Here is a 20012-nt window from a genome sequence, read left to right on the forward strand (position 1 = left end):
ACTAAGCGCGCGTTCCGAGCCGCTGAAGATTTTCCAAACCCAATATTTGACTGTGTGTAGAGAGAGAGAGAGATGCGCTCGCAGACACACACAACACACATACATACGACACTAGTACACGTCCATTTAACTCGCTTGGTTTTGTGCTCGGTGCCGTGTTGATGATGGCGCCTCGAACACGAGTCGAGCAACAAGTACAATAATTGATGGCTTCCTGGATGTCGGTTGTAAGAGAAGACCCGACGACGACGACTTTTGTAACTCGGGCTTGTTTTCGGTGGTGAGTACTCCGAGCACGAAAGAAAAGAGCTTTATTTTACAAGCTCTGTGATGGGTGCATATAGGTGATCTTTCGGAGGCCCAACAAAATTTTAATTGGTATTTTTTTTTTTTTTTTACTTATGCATCGAACGTGAAGCTTGAAAGCAAAAGAGATACATCTAAAAATAGCATTAAACAGTTTCGATTCTTGAAAAATGATCGCAAACGAAAATTTCACCTCGTGGGATTTATTAAGCTTTTATTACACTACTATAGGTGCATGTATAGCTTCGAGAACAGAACCACGATCTGTTGTGCAGACTGATTTTGAAGAAACGACGAGCGATAGACACGCGTCCCCGGGGACTGGTTTTAAAATTCAGTCGTTATATCGAGGTCTAAAGGGATCTGCGTCGGAGGCGCGCGCGCTCCACGTGTACACAACACCCTGTCGATGCCTTGTAGATATTGCGATCACGTATGTATATTTTACAAGTATACACTTAGGTGTGCGTAAAAAAGTACTTTTATTGGTATTATTTCGTCAGAATTTTCGAGGTCATGAAAAAAATGAAATATTTTGTTTACGTTATAGACACATATTCAACCTCTGGAAGTGCAAAATAAACCGTAATAAACAATAGTCAGAACGTTAATTTTGCGAATCACTCTTAACCAAAAAAAGAGGTTAAAAGTACAAATACAATTGCTGCAATGCTTGCTCCAAATAAAAGGAAAGTGGCGAGAAAAAAGGGGGAGGCGCGCGCGGCAGCGTCGAAAGCTATGCAAATCAAGTTAAATCCGTTTATCGACTCTCGTTTGCAGCGAGCGGCATAATACACGAAAACGTCGTGTTCCCGATTCTTCAAGCAGATGCCTCAAATATTTATCTTACGTTGACTCGACCCTTGCTCTCTCTCTCGCTCACTCACTCTCGCGCGCCATCCGCACTCACCCTTTTGTGCACTCTACTACCTCTTACTACTCGTTTTTTTTCCTATGCCGCATGTCAAACCATCTCTCGTTCTCTCTCTCTCTCTCTCTTTCTCTTTTTCTGTCGTTTGACGCCTATCGACCGATGACAAAAAGCTCGTAGAGTTTGCTTATAGATATAAGCAGCCGATTTTCCGTCAAATTTAATGTCCTATTTTTTTTTAACTGACATTTTTAAACATCTCGTTCTTTTATGTAAGAAGAATATTCTTGTACTTTTTGATAATTTTTTTCAGAGGCCTGAATAAAATAACATGACTTTAATGACCTGATGACCATTAAAAATGTTTTGAAATAAATTGCGATTATTTTACTTATTTTGTCACAAATATCAAACGTATTTAAAATGACCTGAAATTGAAAATTGAACTACTTTAAAAAATTTTGACCAGCTTTGAAACACTTTGAATACGATAATACCACTTTGAGCCTCCACCGCTAGGTGGCGAGAACCTACGTATCTGTAAATCTGCAAGTGGCTAAGTCCAAATAATTGTATAAGTTTAATCTTCGTAGTATTTGCCATATGTTTTTATTTATTTCTGCGCAAGTCATTGACTAAGCAAAATATTTCATAAAAAGCCATTCACCTCGCAGTACAATTACGTACTACACTACACCTTCAAGGGGTCCCAAATTAGTACACTATCTCGGCATAGCCGCGTGTATAAAAATCTTCCAAGCAGTACGAAAACACGAGACGATAAATTATTCCAATGAGGCTTACGATCGTCTGGGTCCAAGAGAGAGAGAGAAAGAAAAAAAGCAACGACCGAGGACATTATCGATGTTGCGCGCTGCGGAGTCACAACGATGAGCTCTCTCGAGCCACTCGACTGTGTCGACGCGCCCTGCTGCCGCTGTTTTTTTTTTGTTGCTGTTCACGTTGCCACGCGCATATAAAAGTAAAAGAGGCGATATAGAAATAAAAAAAAAATAAAAGGAACGTCGATTCGATCAGTGAAATTGGCCGGTCGAGGATAGGTCGTTACCGGGGGTACACCAGTGTAGCACCATACAGCGAATCACCACCCCTCGCGCGACGTCGAGTATACTACTGCACGCGATATATATGTAGCTGGTTGACATTGTCGCTGACCAAGTAGCGAAGAGCAGCGAAGGCGGCTACGACCTGACCAAAGGCCTAAGGCGGATCTCTCTCCCGACAGCATCATTTCCATTCGGTCCTTTACTAAAGTGCCTATCATTCCCCAAGGGACGCGTATAGTTTTCTACGGAACGTCGTATCCAACTTTGTGTACGCGTACATCTGTACGCGTATCCACGCGTATCTTGTCAAAGTTTCGACGTTTCTCTATGAGGGAGAGAAAAAATAAAGAAGCTCTCGGTATTACATTTGCCTGCGATAATGGTCAGTGCCGATCGTCTTCGAGTTTCTTGAGAAGAATAAAAAAAAAAAGGAGAAAAAAAATCAAAACTTTCGAAAGACATCATTTTTTTTTTCAGATTTTTCAGTAAAATAAAATACCATGTACACTGCGCCTCTCATTGACGCGCGGAAAAAAACTTGGAAGATTAAGCAGGGAAGACCGCGCGATATAGAGCTCAAGTACCCGTGCAAGCTCTGTATAATACGCGCTGTAATATCATCCCCCTACGCAACAACTACATCGTCGTCGTCTGCGTATTCGGCCTGGAACTAACTACCTATGTATACACATTTTTCCGTGATTTTACATCGACAAGTTATGGCTTTCTCATTCCTTCGTACACATACACATACGTATACTATATATACCTAAATCTGCATTTGCATGGAAATGGGGTCGCGGGGATTGACGCTGCGGCGCGTCGACGTAGGCGACACGAGGCAACGGCAGCAACAAGGATGACTAAATTTGTGTTTGTACCCATGCATTTAGTCTTTCTCGTGTTTATATTTATATAAACCCAACGCAGCGCTGCACGATTTCTCGCCAAGGGACTAGTGTACATACATACGACGACGAGAGTTTTTCTCTCTCTCTCTCGTTTTTTTTTGCACACTGCACTCGCCGTTGTTATTTTCTCTGCTGCTGCTGCTGCTGCGCGATTATGTGCCTGCACGCGCGCGATTACACCATCCTCGGGCGCATGGCTCGAGGACGCGCATGCGAAAATGAAAATAAAAAAAAAAAAAAGGGAAAACTTTTGTAAATGCAAAATGTGCGTATGCACGTAGGATAGGTGTGCGCAGCACAACGTTGTACGCGCGAATTTACATGCATATATTTTTTGCATTTTCTTCTTATGCCATCGCTCATTTTTATATATTCTTTCGCGCGCTTGTATGCGTGAGTATATATTCAGGATACGGATTTTCGGGCAAGTTGAAAAAAGAGATCGTTTACGTGTGCCTTCGAAAATATACAACGAGCAATCAATTTTTTGTGAATATTAATTTTCGTGCTTGGATATGTAATTGAGTTTTTTTTTTAATTTTGCGCGCTTCGGGAATTTTTTCCCAGGCGAATCGCAGCTCTGTGTATTTACGAACGTTTAGAATTTTCATTACGTAAAAAGGGGGTATAGTATACGCAGATACAAAGTGAGAAACATCGGGAAAAACTTCATCGTCATCGTGAAAATATATAGATCAGAGAAGCTTCGGGGTACATATAACGATTAAATATTGTGACCGTTTGTGTGTATATAAAGCCAAGAGAGAGCGAGAGAGAGAGAGAGAGAGAGAGAGAGAGAGAGAGAGAGAGAGATCAACTTCGTGAATTCGCCGCCGCTGCTACTGCTGCTATACAACTCTTTTTTCGACCGACTGAAAACGGGAAGACGTTACTTAGCATAATTAAAGGATAACGCGTATAGCTCGAACTGCGCGGCTATATTTACGTGTAGACAAGAAAGCGAGGGAAATGGGAATTCGACGATTTATTTCATCGCGAGAGATTTACGGTTTTTCTTCGGAAAAACTGTTACCTTTTTTGCTTCTTGGCATAAGTCGAAGTTATCTTTCCAGTAAGAAAATGTTGTCAAAGAGTCAACGACACTTCTAAGCACGTCTAAACTCTCTCTTCGTCCTCGTAAGTATCTTTAAGTAATCAGGCCTAATTGAAGAAAAATGTATTGACACGCTCAAAGCTCGGTGTTAAAATAATAACTTTAGGAAACTTTTACGAGCTCAGACAAGAGAAATTATCCGTTTACGCAGTAAGGTTTTAGGCTCTACGCTCGCAACCCTTTTAAACGATCTTAAAGATTACGAGACAAACGAGAGGCAGAGAGAGAGCTAAGCCACGCGATGGCTGGGATAAATTTGAGGAGAAGGAAGAAAAGCCGAATCGTAATTCTTCGGGAGACTCTAGCCAACAATTTCATACCCGAAAAGGGTGGCGAAAAGTGTATATATGGGAAACGACTAACATTAGGTAAGACGGCGTAGGGTAAATGTTCCTTGGCGTTGGCATTAAAATGCGCGTTGAATGCAAATTATGAAACTAATTTTACTTATTGGTATAGAGAACATACTACAGAGGACAGAGAATTAAACAAAATTAAGATCGATTCGTGTGTCTTTGAAAAAATCATAAGTTAGAGAAACCTCGCGCAAAATACCGACTCGATTGAAAAACATGAATTATTAAGTTGAGTTTAAAAAAGTATGCCGGATATGAAATACGTGTGCGTCGAGCACAAAAGCGGTGAATATAGCCACCGTCGTCGTCGTCGTCGGGTGCCTTCGGTGTTAACGGCTCTCGCTGTGCAGTACTACTCCATTACTCGAATTAATTACTCATCATGTATATACAGCTATTTTAGCGCGCGAGATTTCGCCATATACGGACGCGCCGGAGAGCAGTCGTGCATTAAATTCCGATAATGCCGCACGATGCGCAGAGCGCAGAGGACGCCAGAGCAGAGAAAGAGAGAGAGAGAGAGAGTGTTTTATAAATCATTTTACGATTCTTAATTATTTATTGCCATCTGGAGAAGGTGGAGCTTAATTGCGTGAACATTTTTCATCCCTTAATTAGCAATATTTTAGACCCGTTTTCTTTACGTAGCTTGATATATTTTCGGGGGATTTTATGTGGATTTTTGATTTCGCATTAGATTTGAGCGCATTGAAGGGGCATAAACGTCGCGATGCCCGAGTTTGATTTATTTATATCGAATGACTATTTTTGCTCTCTCCGTGAGGAAGATTTCGCAGCGGTGCCAGAATGTGCGACTTATGCCACCGAAAAGCGTGCCATAAGTCGCACATTCTGGCACCGCTGCGTTCGCATCACACTCGCGTACGCTCGTGTGCTAACCTCACTTCGGAAAAGTGGGCATAAATGTGAACTTAGCACAGAGCTAAACTAACGCCGTGCCAAAAAGTGTTACTTATGCCACTAGTATCGTAAAGTACTACTAGTGGCAACCACAGTTGCAAAATGCTGAGCGACTGACATACGACATCATGATAATAGTTGTTTCAGCCGTATGAAATTAATATAATAGTAGCTTCAATGAGTATCATAATAAATCAATGTTACAATGAGTTTTTTGTGTCAGCTAATTTGGTAAAGCCGTTAAAATTATTATTGGTATAATTGGAAATAGAACACAAAAATAGGGCGTACTTTTTAGTTTGATGTTCCCTACATGTACATTAGTATAGGTATATATGAATCCAGGTTTCCGTAATTCGCACGTACGAAATAGATTTCACTTATATCGATGTTTTGTGCTCAGCGTGTATTGACAACGTTGCGACCAAAGGAATTGGCACATGGCATGCCAACACATATACAGCTGTATGTACGCGTTAAGCTGGCCCGGTGTGCCCACGTGACAATATACATAGATATATATTTGACTACATGACTAACCATGCATATTTATCACACATAGATTACATAGATGTAAGATATTCGCTCGTGGTGTAAAAATGGTAAATGATATAGATGCGACTGTAGTCACGTATTTGGCATTAGTGTAATATAAAAATGTATATAAACCCTTCATTCGCTCACGTTAACTTTGCTTCATATTTTGCGCGTCGAAAAAAAATTATGCGAAAAGGAGTATAGGACACATCATAAGCTCGATTCATGAAGTGTTCAATAATTTATCATTTCTTTGTAATAAGATACAATTCAAAGAAAATGGCTAATTATTTATTACGAGATCAATAGTATAATTTCTCCAATAATAAATGATAAGTTTAGAGTGTCTCTGTTGACATAAATTTTCTCAAACTTTCATTTCACGATTTGTAAATATTATTATACTTATGTTACCTAGCTCGATGTGTAACATCATTACAAAACAATTAGTCGTTGATCAAGTTCCGAGTGATAAACATGGACTTCAGTGATGTATATAACTCTGATTTCAGGTAATTTTTGTTTCGTGAGAATGAAATTTAAAAAAAAATGGCATAATACTTTATATTATTGGGAATATTGCAGACTGAAGAAGGAACCAGATGATGTTTCCCCAATTAAAAATGAAGATTATAAGATAATTGACAATGCATGCGATGCTAAAAACGACGAATTCTCGAGTTTTTGTCGAGAAAATTTAGTAAGTGTTGATGTGGGACTGTTTAATCAATATTTTGATCAAGTATTTTTACTAATCTCATTTCCAGATTTATGGGCTTCGTGAAAATGATGAAAATTCTGGACCTAATAACGATTTGGAAATAGAATTCGAATGTAAGGACGAGAAGCTCGGCATTAACTTATTAGTAGTCAAGAAAATCGAGGATGATTATCCAGATCAATGGCAGCATATGAAAAATAGTTGCGATTATCAGACTCAAAAGAAAATTAAAGAAGAAATTGTTGACGAAGTAAAAGAGGAATTGAATTTGGATGGAGAACTCAGTGATGCATTTGATGCAAATGGAAAAACATTTGCTCAAAATAGTCAACGCAAAACCCAAACTGATAAGGAACACAATCGTACCAAATATCCATGTAATATATGCAGTAAAAAATTTGCACGAAAAGATAGTCTCAAGGTCCACATCGATTCAGTACATAATGGTGTTAAACATGCGTGTGGTGTATGTGGAAAGACATTCAAATACAAAGGTCCTCTCAAAATCCACATCGATTCAGTACATAATGGTGTTAAACATGATTGTAGTATATGTGAAAAGACATTCACACAAAAAGGACATCTCAAAAGTCACATCGATGCGATGCATAAAGGTATGGCACCTACTTGCGAAATATGCGGAAAGAAATTTCAAACGAAGGATCGTCTCAAGGTCCACACCGATGGAGTACATAATGGTGTTAGACATGCGTGTAGTGTATGTGGGAAGACATACACACAAAAAGGAGATCTCAAAATTCACATCGATGCGATGCATAATGGTATGGCACCTACTTGCGAAGTATGCGGGAAGAAATTCTTAACTGAAGCTGCACTCAAGATTCACATCGATGCACACAATGGTGTTAAACATGCGTGTGGTCTATGTGCAAAGACATTCACACAAAAAGGTAATCTCCAGGTCCACATCGATGGAGTTCATAATGGTATTAAGCATGCGTGTGGTCTATGTGCAAAGACTTTCACACAAAAATTTTCTCTCAAGATTCACATCGATGCGATGCATAAAGGTGTGGCATATACTTGCGAAGTGTGCGGAAAGACATTCACACGAAAGGGTAGTCTTAAAAAACACATGAATTTGATGCATAATAAGACCACTTATTGTAATAAGTGCGGCAAGACATTTTCTCAAAAGGATCGTCTTATAACTCACATTAAAACGCAGCACGAAGACATTGATCACGCTTGTGTTTTATGCGGAAAAAAATTTAAACATAGAAAATATTTATGGAGACACGTCAAAAGTGTGCATGAAGACAATACCCAAGCACGAGATCAATACAAATGATCTTGAAACGTACCTATCAATACCGCGCAAAATGATGAAACATCGAGACAAATAAATAAATTAACAAATCATAAATTAACATATATTTATTTATTAGCATATAATAAATAAACATATCATAAATTTTTGTTCAGTAGTGATACTCAAAACATGACATAATTATACTATATCACAATCATGTTACGCTCAGTATAGTGGTACTCAAAACACCACATATAATATACTTGTTTTAAGTACAATGTTAAATACCGATACACAAGTAAAACCGATCGGAAACAAAAATTATGTTTTTTCGAAAATTATGTCGCGAGGTGCAAAACTCAAAATTGCATAAAAAGGCATTTTTTGCATATTAGGATACACTGATGTTGCTAAAAAAAGTATACAGCACTCCGTCAATACCTTAAGAATGCTATGTAAAATTTTCAGATCGATTGGTTTATCCCTGCATGAGTTATCGCAGTTAGAGTAAAACATCGAAAATTAGCAATATCGAATGTATACGACTTTGCTGCGCTCAGCATCAATTATTTAAATTTTTGTAAACTACATTTAATTCTGGAAAAATGTGTGTATGTGTCACCTTGAGCTTCGATTTCAGAGCAAAAATGGATTTATTGATTATCATTTTGTTCTTTTATGACAGAGTCCCATTAATTTTTTTCAAATTTTCCAAATATCTTTTCAGGAAGAGCAGTGAAAATTTAATTCAATAAAAACTTAAGGATTCGTGGGATATTTTGTTACGTCTTAATAATGAAATTAAATTTTTCTTTTAACTACGTTCATTTTGCATCGTCAATTTTGTTGTTTTTGTGAATTGATTATGTGAGAAATAAAAGCGATTGTAAATGAGACCTTATTTTTAGAAAGAATTACACTTGACAATGAATTGTTTCTTTTTTTTTGTATTGCTTTCTCCATAAGAAAACTCGGTGGTAGATACGTAAACAAGTTTTTGAATCAGTCGTCGCGGGACAATTTGCTTTTCATATTGGTAACATAGACTAGATTTTTAAACTTATTTATAGGAAGAAGGAACTTGAGAAGTATTGATTATTTTAAAGTTAATGTTGAAAAGATGAGTAGAAGGTTTTCCACGGTGACAACAAAATTTATAGCAGTTTGAAATATTTTATTGTAATGTATAAAACTTCAGGATATCTATACAAAGATTTTCAAAATTATCGTGGCATACTAATATGATTGCAGAAGTTTTAAATGTTTCGGAAAAATCACTCTTGTCGTTTTCATCAATTATGTACTGTCGTTATGTGTCTTTTAAGGTGACTTTTTTGTCGAAATGATTTGCGACAAATGTCACAATAAAAGATTTTGTTGCAACCATGTACTGTATTTATGTGCCTTTTGAGTTTATACTGGTTTACAAATGATTTATGACAAATATCACATTTGAATGGCTTGCTACGATTATGTACTGCATTTGTGTGAGTTTTGAGGTAACCTTTATAGCCGAAAGATTTGTGACAAACCTCACATTCAAAGGGTTTTTTACGATCATGTACTGTATTCAAGTGTTTATATAGACTACTCTTGTATCCAAAAGATTTGTTACAAATATCACACTCGTAAGGTTTGATACGATCATGAACTGCATTTACGTGAGATTTGAAATGATCTTTGCGTACAAATAATTTGTTACAAATCTCACACTGAAAAGGTTTGCTACGATCATGTACTGCATTTATGTGGTTTTTGATATGGTGTTTTTGTCCAAATGATTTGTGACAAATGTCACATTCGAAGGGTTTGCAATGATCATGTACTGCATTTATGTGACTTTGGAGATGTTGTTTTCGTTTAAATGATCTGTGACAAATATCACATTCGAAGGGTTTAATACGATTATGTACTAAATTTATGTGAGTTATCATGACACCTTTTTGTCCAAATGATTTTTGACAAATTTCACATTGAAAGGGTTTGATCCGATTATGTACTGTATTGATGTGAAGATTGAGGTAACTTTTTCGTCCAAATGATTTTTGACAAATGTCACATTCGAACGCTTTGATCTGATCATGTACTGTATTTATGTGCCTTTTGAGTTTATACTGGTGTACAAATGATTTATGACAAATATCACATTCGAATGGTTCGCTGTGACAATGTACTGCATTTACGTGTTCTTTAAGGGAACCCTTTTCTCCAAAAGATTTGTGACAAATCTCGCACTCGAAGGCTTTGTTATGGATATGTACTGAGTTCATGTGCTTGTCCAGTGTTTTTTGGTGTAAAAATGATTTGTGGCAAATTTCACATTGATACGATTTAATGTTCTTTTGTGCCGTATTCTTATGTGTGTTCAGATTCGCTTTTCCTTTGCAAGTTTCTAGACATAGATTGTAGTTATGAGTTAAATTTGTTTGAGTTCTTTTTACAAACGGTTTTTCCTTCTCGGATCCTTCAAGCTTCAATCGGGGCTTCCCTTGAATTTTCACAGAGAATTGACAGTTATTATTATAGTCGAAACCTTTTCTTATTGAAATTATTGGTATTTTGTCATGAGAGTAATTGGTCTGAATAAGATTTTCAATTTTCACAGTAGATACGTAACTTTGATCCTCAGTTTTACAGTTGATTGTTGATAGAGATGGCAGTTCAGGTTTAACATATTTGCATTCCACATCGATGAATATTTTTTCATCTAATTTTTCCTGTAACGCCACCGTTCTATTCTCGTGTTTTATCTAAAATTAAAATTGTATAATAGTGTGTGATAGTGAAATAACATACCATAATCCCAATCATCGAACTTACCGATAGTTCATGAAACGGCAATGTTTCAAATTTGTTGACATCACGATAGTCCGTGGAATCGAAATTATCATCATGACCTGCATCTGGCCAAGTATGATACGGTTCTTCTTTCACTCTGAAGAACAGTCAAATTTGATGAAGCAATCGCTTAAAAAAGTATCATGGCATTAACAACATTAATTATACCTAACTGTGTCTTCTCTGCTTTCCATCATTCGCTTTATTATATGTTATTACTTTGAATTTTCGCGTATTGTTCTAAAAAAAATATTTGAGGTTATATCACCTCGAGTATCCAACACTGTACCTCAACTTCGCCAATTTGTAAACACTTGCTTACTGCAAGAATGCAGCTCTTTACTAGCGACTGGACGCACTACTCGTCTATAAGTAAAGTGGCGATATTTTTCCTCTCCATCGTCGACTAGTCATAAGCAGAAATGTACTGCCATGTACATAGGCATTCTCACGTCATTAACAATTGCGCCGAGCATGTAATGAAAATGTCATTCATGCAGGGGCACACTTAGCTTACAGTATACGTGCGATATATACAGAAACCCACACTGATACATAAATACATAGATAATATAGGCGTCGTTTCTCAGATTCTTTTTTTGTGAGGTCTAAGTAATTTTTTTCAGAATTTTCGTAGTGATCAAAAAAGAAGAGTAGTTAAACTTGAATAAAATAACGGTAAGTTATTATTTCATGTACATCAGCAATTTAACTATGAAGAAGCCAATGAATCGACAGCTGATTTTCCAGATTTTGAATTTCATTAAGTCCTCGCTGAGAATCGAAGGCTTGCGAATAGCCATTCGACTGCTCCCTTCAACGAGCTCGCGCCCAAGCTATACGCCTTGATATTGAACAATATCATCAAAATATGACCGGGCGAATATATTCTCGTAGCGAATACAAAAAGTAATAAAATTCTCGGCCCTGAAAAGCCTCGTCCGCACTAGCACCCTTGAAATCTCTCTATGACTCTCTTCTCTCTCTCTCTTGCTTTCATTTTGCTTATTTTAAGTTAGCGCCATGACCTCGCGTCGCGCCCGTTTTCGTACGTATATATATATTTTTCGCCTACATATAATAATACAGCCCACACCTCTTCATTCACAAAACGATCAGAGAGAGAGAGAGTACGTACGTACGTACGTACGAAAACACATATAGTACAAGACGCGGCGTCGGCGGCGGGTCTCCCTTTCATTTTTTGACACCCGGTGTATTTGATTCCACACCCTAGTAATAAACCCCCGGGGGGTTGCTTTACTCCGTGCATGTGTGTCTATGTGTGGAACGCGCGGCCTAAAAATAGAGCTCTTGCTAACATGTTATATCGACACCTTGCCAGTGACTTCTCCATATTTTCTTCCTCACTCTCACTCTCTTTCTTTTTTTACTTATATATATACCAGAGCTCCGCCACCGCCACCGTCGGAGTATAAAATATATAGATCTGAAGATGCCGAGGTATAGGTACAGGGGGATATGAACGCCCGGGTAATTTGCTTTCTTATATACACTTTTTTTTTCTTCTCGCACACCCCACGACGCGTTCCGCGCGTCGACTACGACGTATATATAATAATACCATAGCTGCTGCTATCGCCTATACATCCGATCCGACTTCTTCTTTTTTTTTCTTCTTCTTCATCGTGCCAGCTGCAGCGATTTCATAGAGGATCAGTATTAGACGTTTGGGATTCCGGGTCGTGGGTGGCGACGCTTGTTCGCATCATTACCAACAAGAGAGAGAAGAAACAGAGCTTATATATACCGCGCGTGCCTCGTGCTAATACTCTCGCGCCTGCCTGTATTACAGATACGGGGGGGAAGAGGAAAGAAAAATCCATGCGGTTGTCGCGAGCTTTATACCTTTGCTTGTACAAAAGATGTGTATGCATGAGAGATGTCTTTTCAAAACACACATTCGCTGTATATAGAGCTGTGTATTTGCTTTTGTTCTTTCGCGGGAGTGTTCGTAACTTATGATAACAAAAAAAGCATTGTATATTAATCAACTTTTCCATGTCCGCTACGATAAATAAAGTCATTGACCATCTCCTCGCACGACACCAGGGGGGTAATGTAAACGACAATGTCGTCGTCGTCGTCGATCCCTTTGGAGGGAAACCTCCAAACCAAAAGAAGCGAAGCCCCGCTCAGCCCGACTACTCGGCTTTTCATCAGCTTCTTTTCTTCTTCGAGCTTTATATAAATAAGATTCTTGCCTGCTTTTAATCAGGGGCTCGTCGGAGTCACTTTCTCAGACGTTATAATGATATATACACACCGCCCCGCCAAACTCTTTTGGTTTCGCTCGACAATCTTATTAAGACTTGTTGGATCATCATCGCGTACACATACACACACACACACACACACACACACACACACACACACACACTTTTGGCCTAACGAGATTATACCGAGTGCGACGATGTTCTTTTTTTTTGCCTCTACCCCTTTTTTTTATATAAACGCTGCTAAGCTCTTCTTTATAAGCTTAGTTATGAGAAAAAAATACTCGTACGAAATCAATGTGTCTTGTTTTATTATTCAAAAACGTAATATACATAATTACGGTCGTAAAACACACGTTCGAGGGGCAATTGGCGATGTAGATATACGCATACGCGTGTAACACTCGTCAATAAAGACGTATTATACGGCATTAGAGCGTGAATTCCTGAAATTTCGCGCGCAGTAGTATCTCCCAAAGGATGTGTAATCTCGTTCCTTTTCTTTCTTCGCGCGCGCGCGCTCTTCCATACATATCTATACACACGCACACAAAGCCCAAACCCTTTTCGCAAGCGACAAGACCCCAGGAGCTTTCGACACCCACGCGCCGCCGCTCGACCCGCGCGTATAAGAGGGACAAAATTTAACCCTCTAAGAAGCCTTTAAGAAGAATGTCGTCGTCGTCGTCGCCGTCGTCAACGTCGCAGCTCTTCGTGCCAAAGAGAGAGAGAGAGAGAGAAGGAAGAAGACGAAGAAGTAGAAGAAGAAGAAGAAGAAGTAGAGGAAGAAGAAGGGGGATAAGTTTCTGCTGCCGCATGCGCGCGTGTGTTGTAAGGTGGGGTTGAAAAAGTCAAGTCTCTTTCTCTCTCTCTTATATACCGTACTAGTCACACTGGCCCGCCTACCCCCGCGTGCGCGACTCCGCCTACGAACGACGACGACGAAGCCGTCTCTCTCTCTCTCTCTCTCTCTCTCTCTCTCTTTTGCTCGCGTCCATGCGCTTTTTCGCAATTCTTACCCCTCTCTCTGGCCCCACACGTATACGTGCTTTCCTATGCAGAAATATAGATATATACACATTTCGTCGCCTTCACAAGGCAGCAGCACTGCAGCGAGTAAAAGTGAGCGCCGAGCCACGTGACTGTTAGATAGAGAGAGAGAACATTTTTGCTCGGAATCGAGCGCGCGACGCAGCCTCGAGTGCTGCTACTACTACTACCAAGTGCAGCAGGTACGCCGCGGAATAGGAGGATTGCGGCGAGTAGATCGGTTGCTCGTGCGGTTCGCGCCTCTTATATATATAGTTTCTTGTGTCTTCGGAGTCGGGCTGTATACGTATACGTGAATAAAATCGACCGGAAGTGTTGAGAGAGATCGTTCTTGATATCGAGTGAGCAGCTGCTGACAAGTGTATAATTAATGGAATGAAGATTATTATTAATAATAATGGCGTCCGATACATAAAGCAGTGTAAATATCTTCAACGAAAAAAGTGTTACAATAACGTATTATATATTTTAGGCAGGAATCAAATCGAATACCACGGGCTATTTATTTGTGATTTCGAAATCTAAAACGGCGCGTACGAAAAAAATTGTTATGCGGGTCAACGAAGATAAAAGAATTGACCGTATACATCGTATACCAGTCATATAACACGAGATACATCCCCGGAGTTTTGTTTATTATGGTGCGCACCTACGTTTACATATAACATATAACTGACCATCGGCGGGGGAAGTTGCAGTTGCGGTGTCGAGTGGTGCGGTATATCGCAGTATAGTCCGGATCCTCTCTGTTTATAATGCACTACTACTGCGCGACATGGGCAACTACAGCTCGTTAGAAACCCATGTTAAGTTGTTGTTGTTGTCATCGTCGTTGACCGTCCGTCGACCGTCGTCGTTGTTGCTGCTGCAGTTATCGTTATATCGCTGATATTACACCACTACGACGAAACTAATCTACGAGTCTATAATTGGCTGTCGACGCGTTGGTCCTGCTGCGAGCACACGTGAACGAGCACGACGACGAGCAGCGGCGCCGTTCGCAGCGCAACGCGATTTTGTGTGTCGAGGGAGGAAGAGGGAAGCTCTCGGTTAATTGGGCCAATTAACTCCTACGCGAATCGTGCGTCGAATATAAAAAGAGGAGGAACTTTGTTTGGGCAAAAATCACTCGTATAACGAGTGCCGGTGCCGATTAAACAGCGTCGTTGTTGTTGTTTCGGCTCGTCGCGAAACTATGCGTGTGTGCAAGCGGATGATTTGAAAAATAAAAAGAAAGCCTCGTCGGGAATGATCGATTGATCGTTTTAGAATGCGGTCGCTATATTCCATTGACTCCGAATAGTTTTTTCTTTCATATTTGTGTGAATGGAAAGATCAAACGATAGATTCCCTTTGTTTTTTATAAAACATTGCTCTATTTTAAATTATGTCTGGGCTCTCTTAAACAATCGATAAAAAAAATTACCACAAATACCGGTATAGTCTTTCACCGATCCTCGCAGTCTATCCATCGAACATTATACTCCGTTAGTGCAACGCGGGGGTGGGCTGTGCAAGTGCATCGACGTGTGTGCAGCAGCAGCAGCAGCATATACTACATATATACTAAAGAGCCGAGCTAGCTTATAGCTGGCGGGCGCGCTCGCGCGTGCAGAAATTTTCAATTGGCCAAATTAGCGAGTGCTTAGCGGCTCGTGTTATGACAAGGTCTCGAGTTCGCTCGCTCGTGTGTACTACGTGGGGCGAACGCGAACAACCCGAAAGGTCGAATGAAACGGAGCAAAAAAAAAAAAAGAACAGAACACTGGGGTGCATCCATACATGTAGGCGCGTGTATGGGGGTGCACAGACGAGCGGACGAGTTTCGTACACGATATAATAGCGTGCTAAAAAACCCCCGGACGTTTTACGTGTGTGTGTGTGTGTGTGTGTGTGTACATATTATAAGGGTAGCCTGAAAGCTGCATATCGGCGCGAGCCCCCCCGCGTACGCCTACTACTACTACTACTACTACTACTACTACTGTGTGTACTGCTCCCTCGTCGTTTGTCTTTTCCTTCGCTCTCTTTCAATATCTTGATCCTGTGCATTTATCGCTACACTTCATATTGATCTTATGAAATTTACGCGGGGGCAGGGGGGAGCCGAGAGACTCGACGATTGATAAGGAGCGAGAAGGCGTATGATTCATTTGATTAATGAAATCTGACTGATTTTATACTCGTGTAGCCTTTAATCATTCGTTTCAGTGAAAACTATTTGTTGGGTTTTTGTATAACGCGAGTCCTTCGTGAAACATGCTGGTTAAAAAGTGCTCGATATTGATAAGGGTTTAATATCCAAAAAACAATAATTGAAAACGATTTATTATATAATTAATCGATTTGTTTTACAATCAAGCGCATTTTAAATGACCTGAAAATGATCATTTAACTTTTGACCACTTTTATGCAAGATTTATTATTTTGATCCTGTACCATTAGATGGCGAGTACCTTCATCTGAATATCCGCAAGTGTCGATTTAAAAATAATTGTATAAGTGAAAGCACGATTTTTGGAATAATTGATAAGTTTGTGGTCCGTTTTTTCTCAGAACATAATATTGACTATAACGAGGAATTGATATTACCCACTTGTTAAGTAGCCCGTACTTAACAGCCAGTACCGCTAGATGGCGAGTTCCTTAAACTGTAAATCTGCAAGTGGCAAAGTCAAAGTAATTGTATATAACTTGAAGCATGGTTTGGTATGTCGTATAGGGTCACTTAGATCTTATTCCTGTATATTACCTAAAATGTTGAGCATTTCTACCCGAAATGAAAAAAAAAAGTTAGTAACTTGAAAGAACCCAAAAGAGAAATGTGCGATCAGTGTCTTAAATTTTCAAGTAGTACGAATAAAAATTATGTTCTACGTCATCACGCGAACGATTCCGACACATTTTATTTTTGTTTCCTCGAGCTTTCGATAGTCGTAGCTCTCTCTCTCTCTCTCTCTGTCTCCACTACTCGAGAACATTCGGCGTAAATATTGTGGTTCGGCATTATAATAATGACGTTCGTGAGGCTAAAAACGAGGCCTTAAAGTCCATCGTCTCGTCTCGTTCACGTCGTACCTTCTTCTTCTTCTCTTTCGTTTCTTAGTTCTCTTTGTTAAATTTCGCTACGTATAAGGTCTCTCTCTCTCTCTTCCCCATCAACTACTGTTTGCTCTCTCTCTCTCTCTCTCTCTCTCGCGTAGCTTTGTAATATACGGCGACACAAGCCGCGTACCACTACTGCAGAGAGGAGGCCACCCCCCATTCTTGTGCAGCGTCAACCGTTCCGTTTTCTCGTCGTCGTCGTCGTCGTGTTAAACTTAACTGCACAAGGTCGGTGTACTGTGTTTTCGTCGACGTCTCTTCACTGTACAGTCTTTGTTTTCCTTTCCTCCACCTCCTTCACCTCCTCCTCTTGCTCATCACTCCGAGCTTTCGCGTCGCGCGCGCCTTGTTTCGCAGCTGATGCTTTTCACTTTTTTTTTCTTCCTGCACACTTCCACGCTCTATATAATACAACTGCCTATGTTGTCTATCCCTCTCTCTCTCTCTCTCTCTCTCTTTCTCTCTTTTCATTTGACTGCACTGTACACTGGCAGTACTACTACTACTACTACTGCTGCTGCTGCTGCTGTTGCTGCTCATCGAGCACAGAACCGTCCTATACTTGGTGTGCTACAGACACTTTTCAATAGACGACGACGACGACGACGACGATGCCTTAACGACGGCTCCCCCTTATATACATGTGCGCACCCCCGTCCCGCTTCTCTACTATACTTCTGTAATTAAAATTTTTTTATCCTCGATTGTTTGCGCTTATGTAGCGTTTACTTTTCTTCGGGTAGCGGGCGGCATTCTTCGGCCTCGCATAATATATATATATCAGAGCTTTGCGGGTGGTCGTTTACTGTGTGCAGTGCAGTATAGAAGTATATATCATTCGTGAGTCTCCATCGCTGATTAGCGTCGTTGCGTCGAAATTTTTTCAGAAAAATTACACCCATCGATAATCCCTAGACTGCAACTACAACGAAATTTTGTACCGGGTTTTCAAGCTCTTTGGTGAACGTGCTGAAAATTAATAGTGGCCTAATAAATAAAAACATCATTTTGAATGTTTCACATTACCGTGGACTGATCTGTTTTTGGCTACTTCTTGTTACAATTACGTTAAAATTGCTGAGTGCATTTCGAGGAACTTCAAAATCACAGTTCAATTGTTTCGTCAAAATGTTGACCAGTTTTTGACCACTATGAATACGATTAAACCTTTTTGAGCTTCTACCACTAGATGGCGAGTCCCGACATACCTGTATATCTGCAATCGGTAAAGCAAAAGTAATTGTACAAATCAAAGCATGATGTAAAAACTTTTAATTTCTCTTAATTTTTTTGTCATTTCTCTTTTTAATTTCTCTTTTATAAAGACTAGACTAGATAGACCATAATTAAAGCCAACTTCTATCGCTAGATGGCGAATACCTTTATCCGCAAATCTGCAAGCGGGAAAGTAAAAGTAATTATACATAAAGCTGGACTAGAGTGTTTATGTGATAAGTGTTCGGTCCTAATGACCCTTGCTCGTCGAAATTTTGCGGACGATGTTTGAGGTTGCGATACGAATTAGAGGAGATCGGTACACGAGCAAAGGGTCGGTCGGTCGGTCGACTTTCGGTCGGTGTAAAACCGAGCTAGCTCCGAGGTCGGAAAGTCGCTCGCTCGCGCGCGCTCGACCACTATCCAATCACGCAAGACTGACCATGGGCCAAGCCACGGACACACACAGACACACACACACACACACACAACGGCAACGACGGCGGTGGCTGTCTCGTTATCGTTGTTAAAAATTAGCCCGTCCGAGCATCTCTCTTGGCCGCACATCCCGTATATAATACGATCCGCGAACGAGCTCTGCTCGCGGGGGCATGCCACAGTGGTAGTAGTGGCAGTAGTGGGACATAGAGAAGCCGTCACACATATATACAACAAGCCACGCGCGCAATTTTTCCCCTCCTTGAACAAACTCACCCACGCACACGCACGCACACAAAGGTATACATATATAGAGGGACACGGACAGAAAAGCTCGCAGCGAGCGCAGCGTAGGGCAGCGCACGTATATAGTATATTTCGCGTGCAACGCGGGGGTAAAAAGCAGACATTCGCACCCAGAGAGAGAGAACGAGAGCGAAAGAGAGACAGCAAAAGAGAGCTAGCTCCCACCAGAGAGACTGAAAATGACTTTTACCAGGTAGTGGGGTTGAACGCGGCAGCCGTGGTGTATATATAGCTTTCCGACGGCGCACCAGCAGCAACATTTTCCCATTTCGTTCGTTCTCTCTTTCTCTCCGACTCGCTGGCTGGCTGGCTGCGCGACCGATGCGCGGCATCGTAGAGCATCCAGCTTCTGCCCCGAAGTGGAGGAGGAGGAGGAGGAGGCGGAGGAAGCTCCGTAGGTGAAAAAGAAGAGGAGGAAGGGGTTGCCGTTGCCGCCGCTGCTGCTGCTGCTGCTGCTTGCTGCTGGTGGTAGCCGCGGCGGCGGTGGTTGGTGGCACACGGGCGGCCTCAAAAATACACCGCAACCACACCACAGCGCGAGGCCGCAGAAGCCGCGGCTCCGGCGCCGGCCGAACCTTATATATACCTCTCCCGATATCACCGCACTCTTTGCACGAGCGGCTCTCTGCTGCTGCTGCTACTCTCGGCCTTTCTGCGGCTTTTTGGTGAACGCCGACTGCTACTACAGTCGCTTACCGATCTCTCCGCGTAAATACACTATCGCGAGTGAATTGGTATAAAAACTA

General features: G+C 40.7%; 1 protein-coding gene across 1 annotated transcript; it reads right to left on the reverse strand.

Annotated features, from left to right (window-relative positions):
• Positions 1-9937: 9937 nt before the first annotated feature.
• LOC111693615 (zinc finger protein draculin-like) lies at positions 9938-11109 on the reverse strand. Its single transcript, XM_023458730.1, has 4 exons — positions 11084-11109; positions 10898-11012; positions 10078-10827; positions 9938-9946 (listed from the first exon to the last, which is right to left on the reverse strand). The coding sequence occupies exons 1-4, from the start codon at positions 11107-11109 to the stop codon at positions 9938-9940; spliced, it is 900 nt and encodes a 299-aa protein (XP_023314498.1).
• Positions 11110-20012: the final 8903 nt, after the last annotated feature.

Source organism: Trichogramma pretiosum, unplaced genomic scaffold, assembly GCF_000599845.2.
Source record: "Trichogramma pretiosum strain Unisexual culture from Peru unplaced genomic scaffold, Tpre_2.0 scaffold115, whole genome shotgun sequence".
NCBI lineage: Eukaryota > Metazoa > Arthropoda > Insecta > Hymenoptera > Trichogrammatidae > Trichogramma > Trichogramma pretiosum.

What these genes read in the sequence shown, in the direction of transcription:
- LOC111693615 (XM_023458730.1), bottom strand. Translation starts at nt 11,109, where the DNA reads ATGGAAAGCAGAGAAGACACAGTTAG. An exon ending in AGCAGAGAAGACACAGTTAG is followed by an intron (nt 11,013 to 11,083) that starts GTATAATTAATG and finishes ACTGTTCTTCAG; the next exon opens with AGTGAAAGAAGAACCGTATC. An exon ending in TGCCGTTTCATGAACTATCG is followed by an intron (nt 10,828 to 10,897) that starts GTAAGTTCGATG and finishes TTTTAATTTTAG; the next exon opens with ATAAAACACGAGAATAGAAC.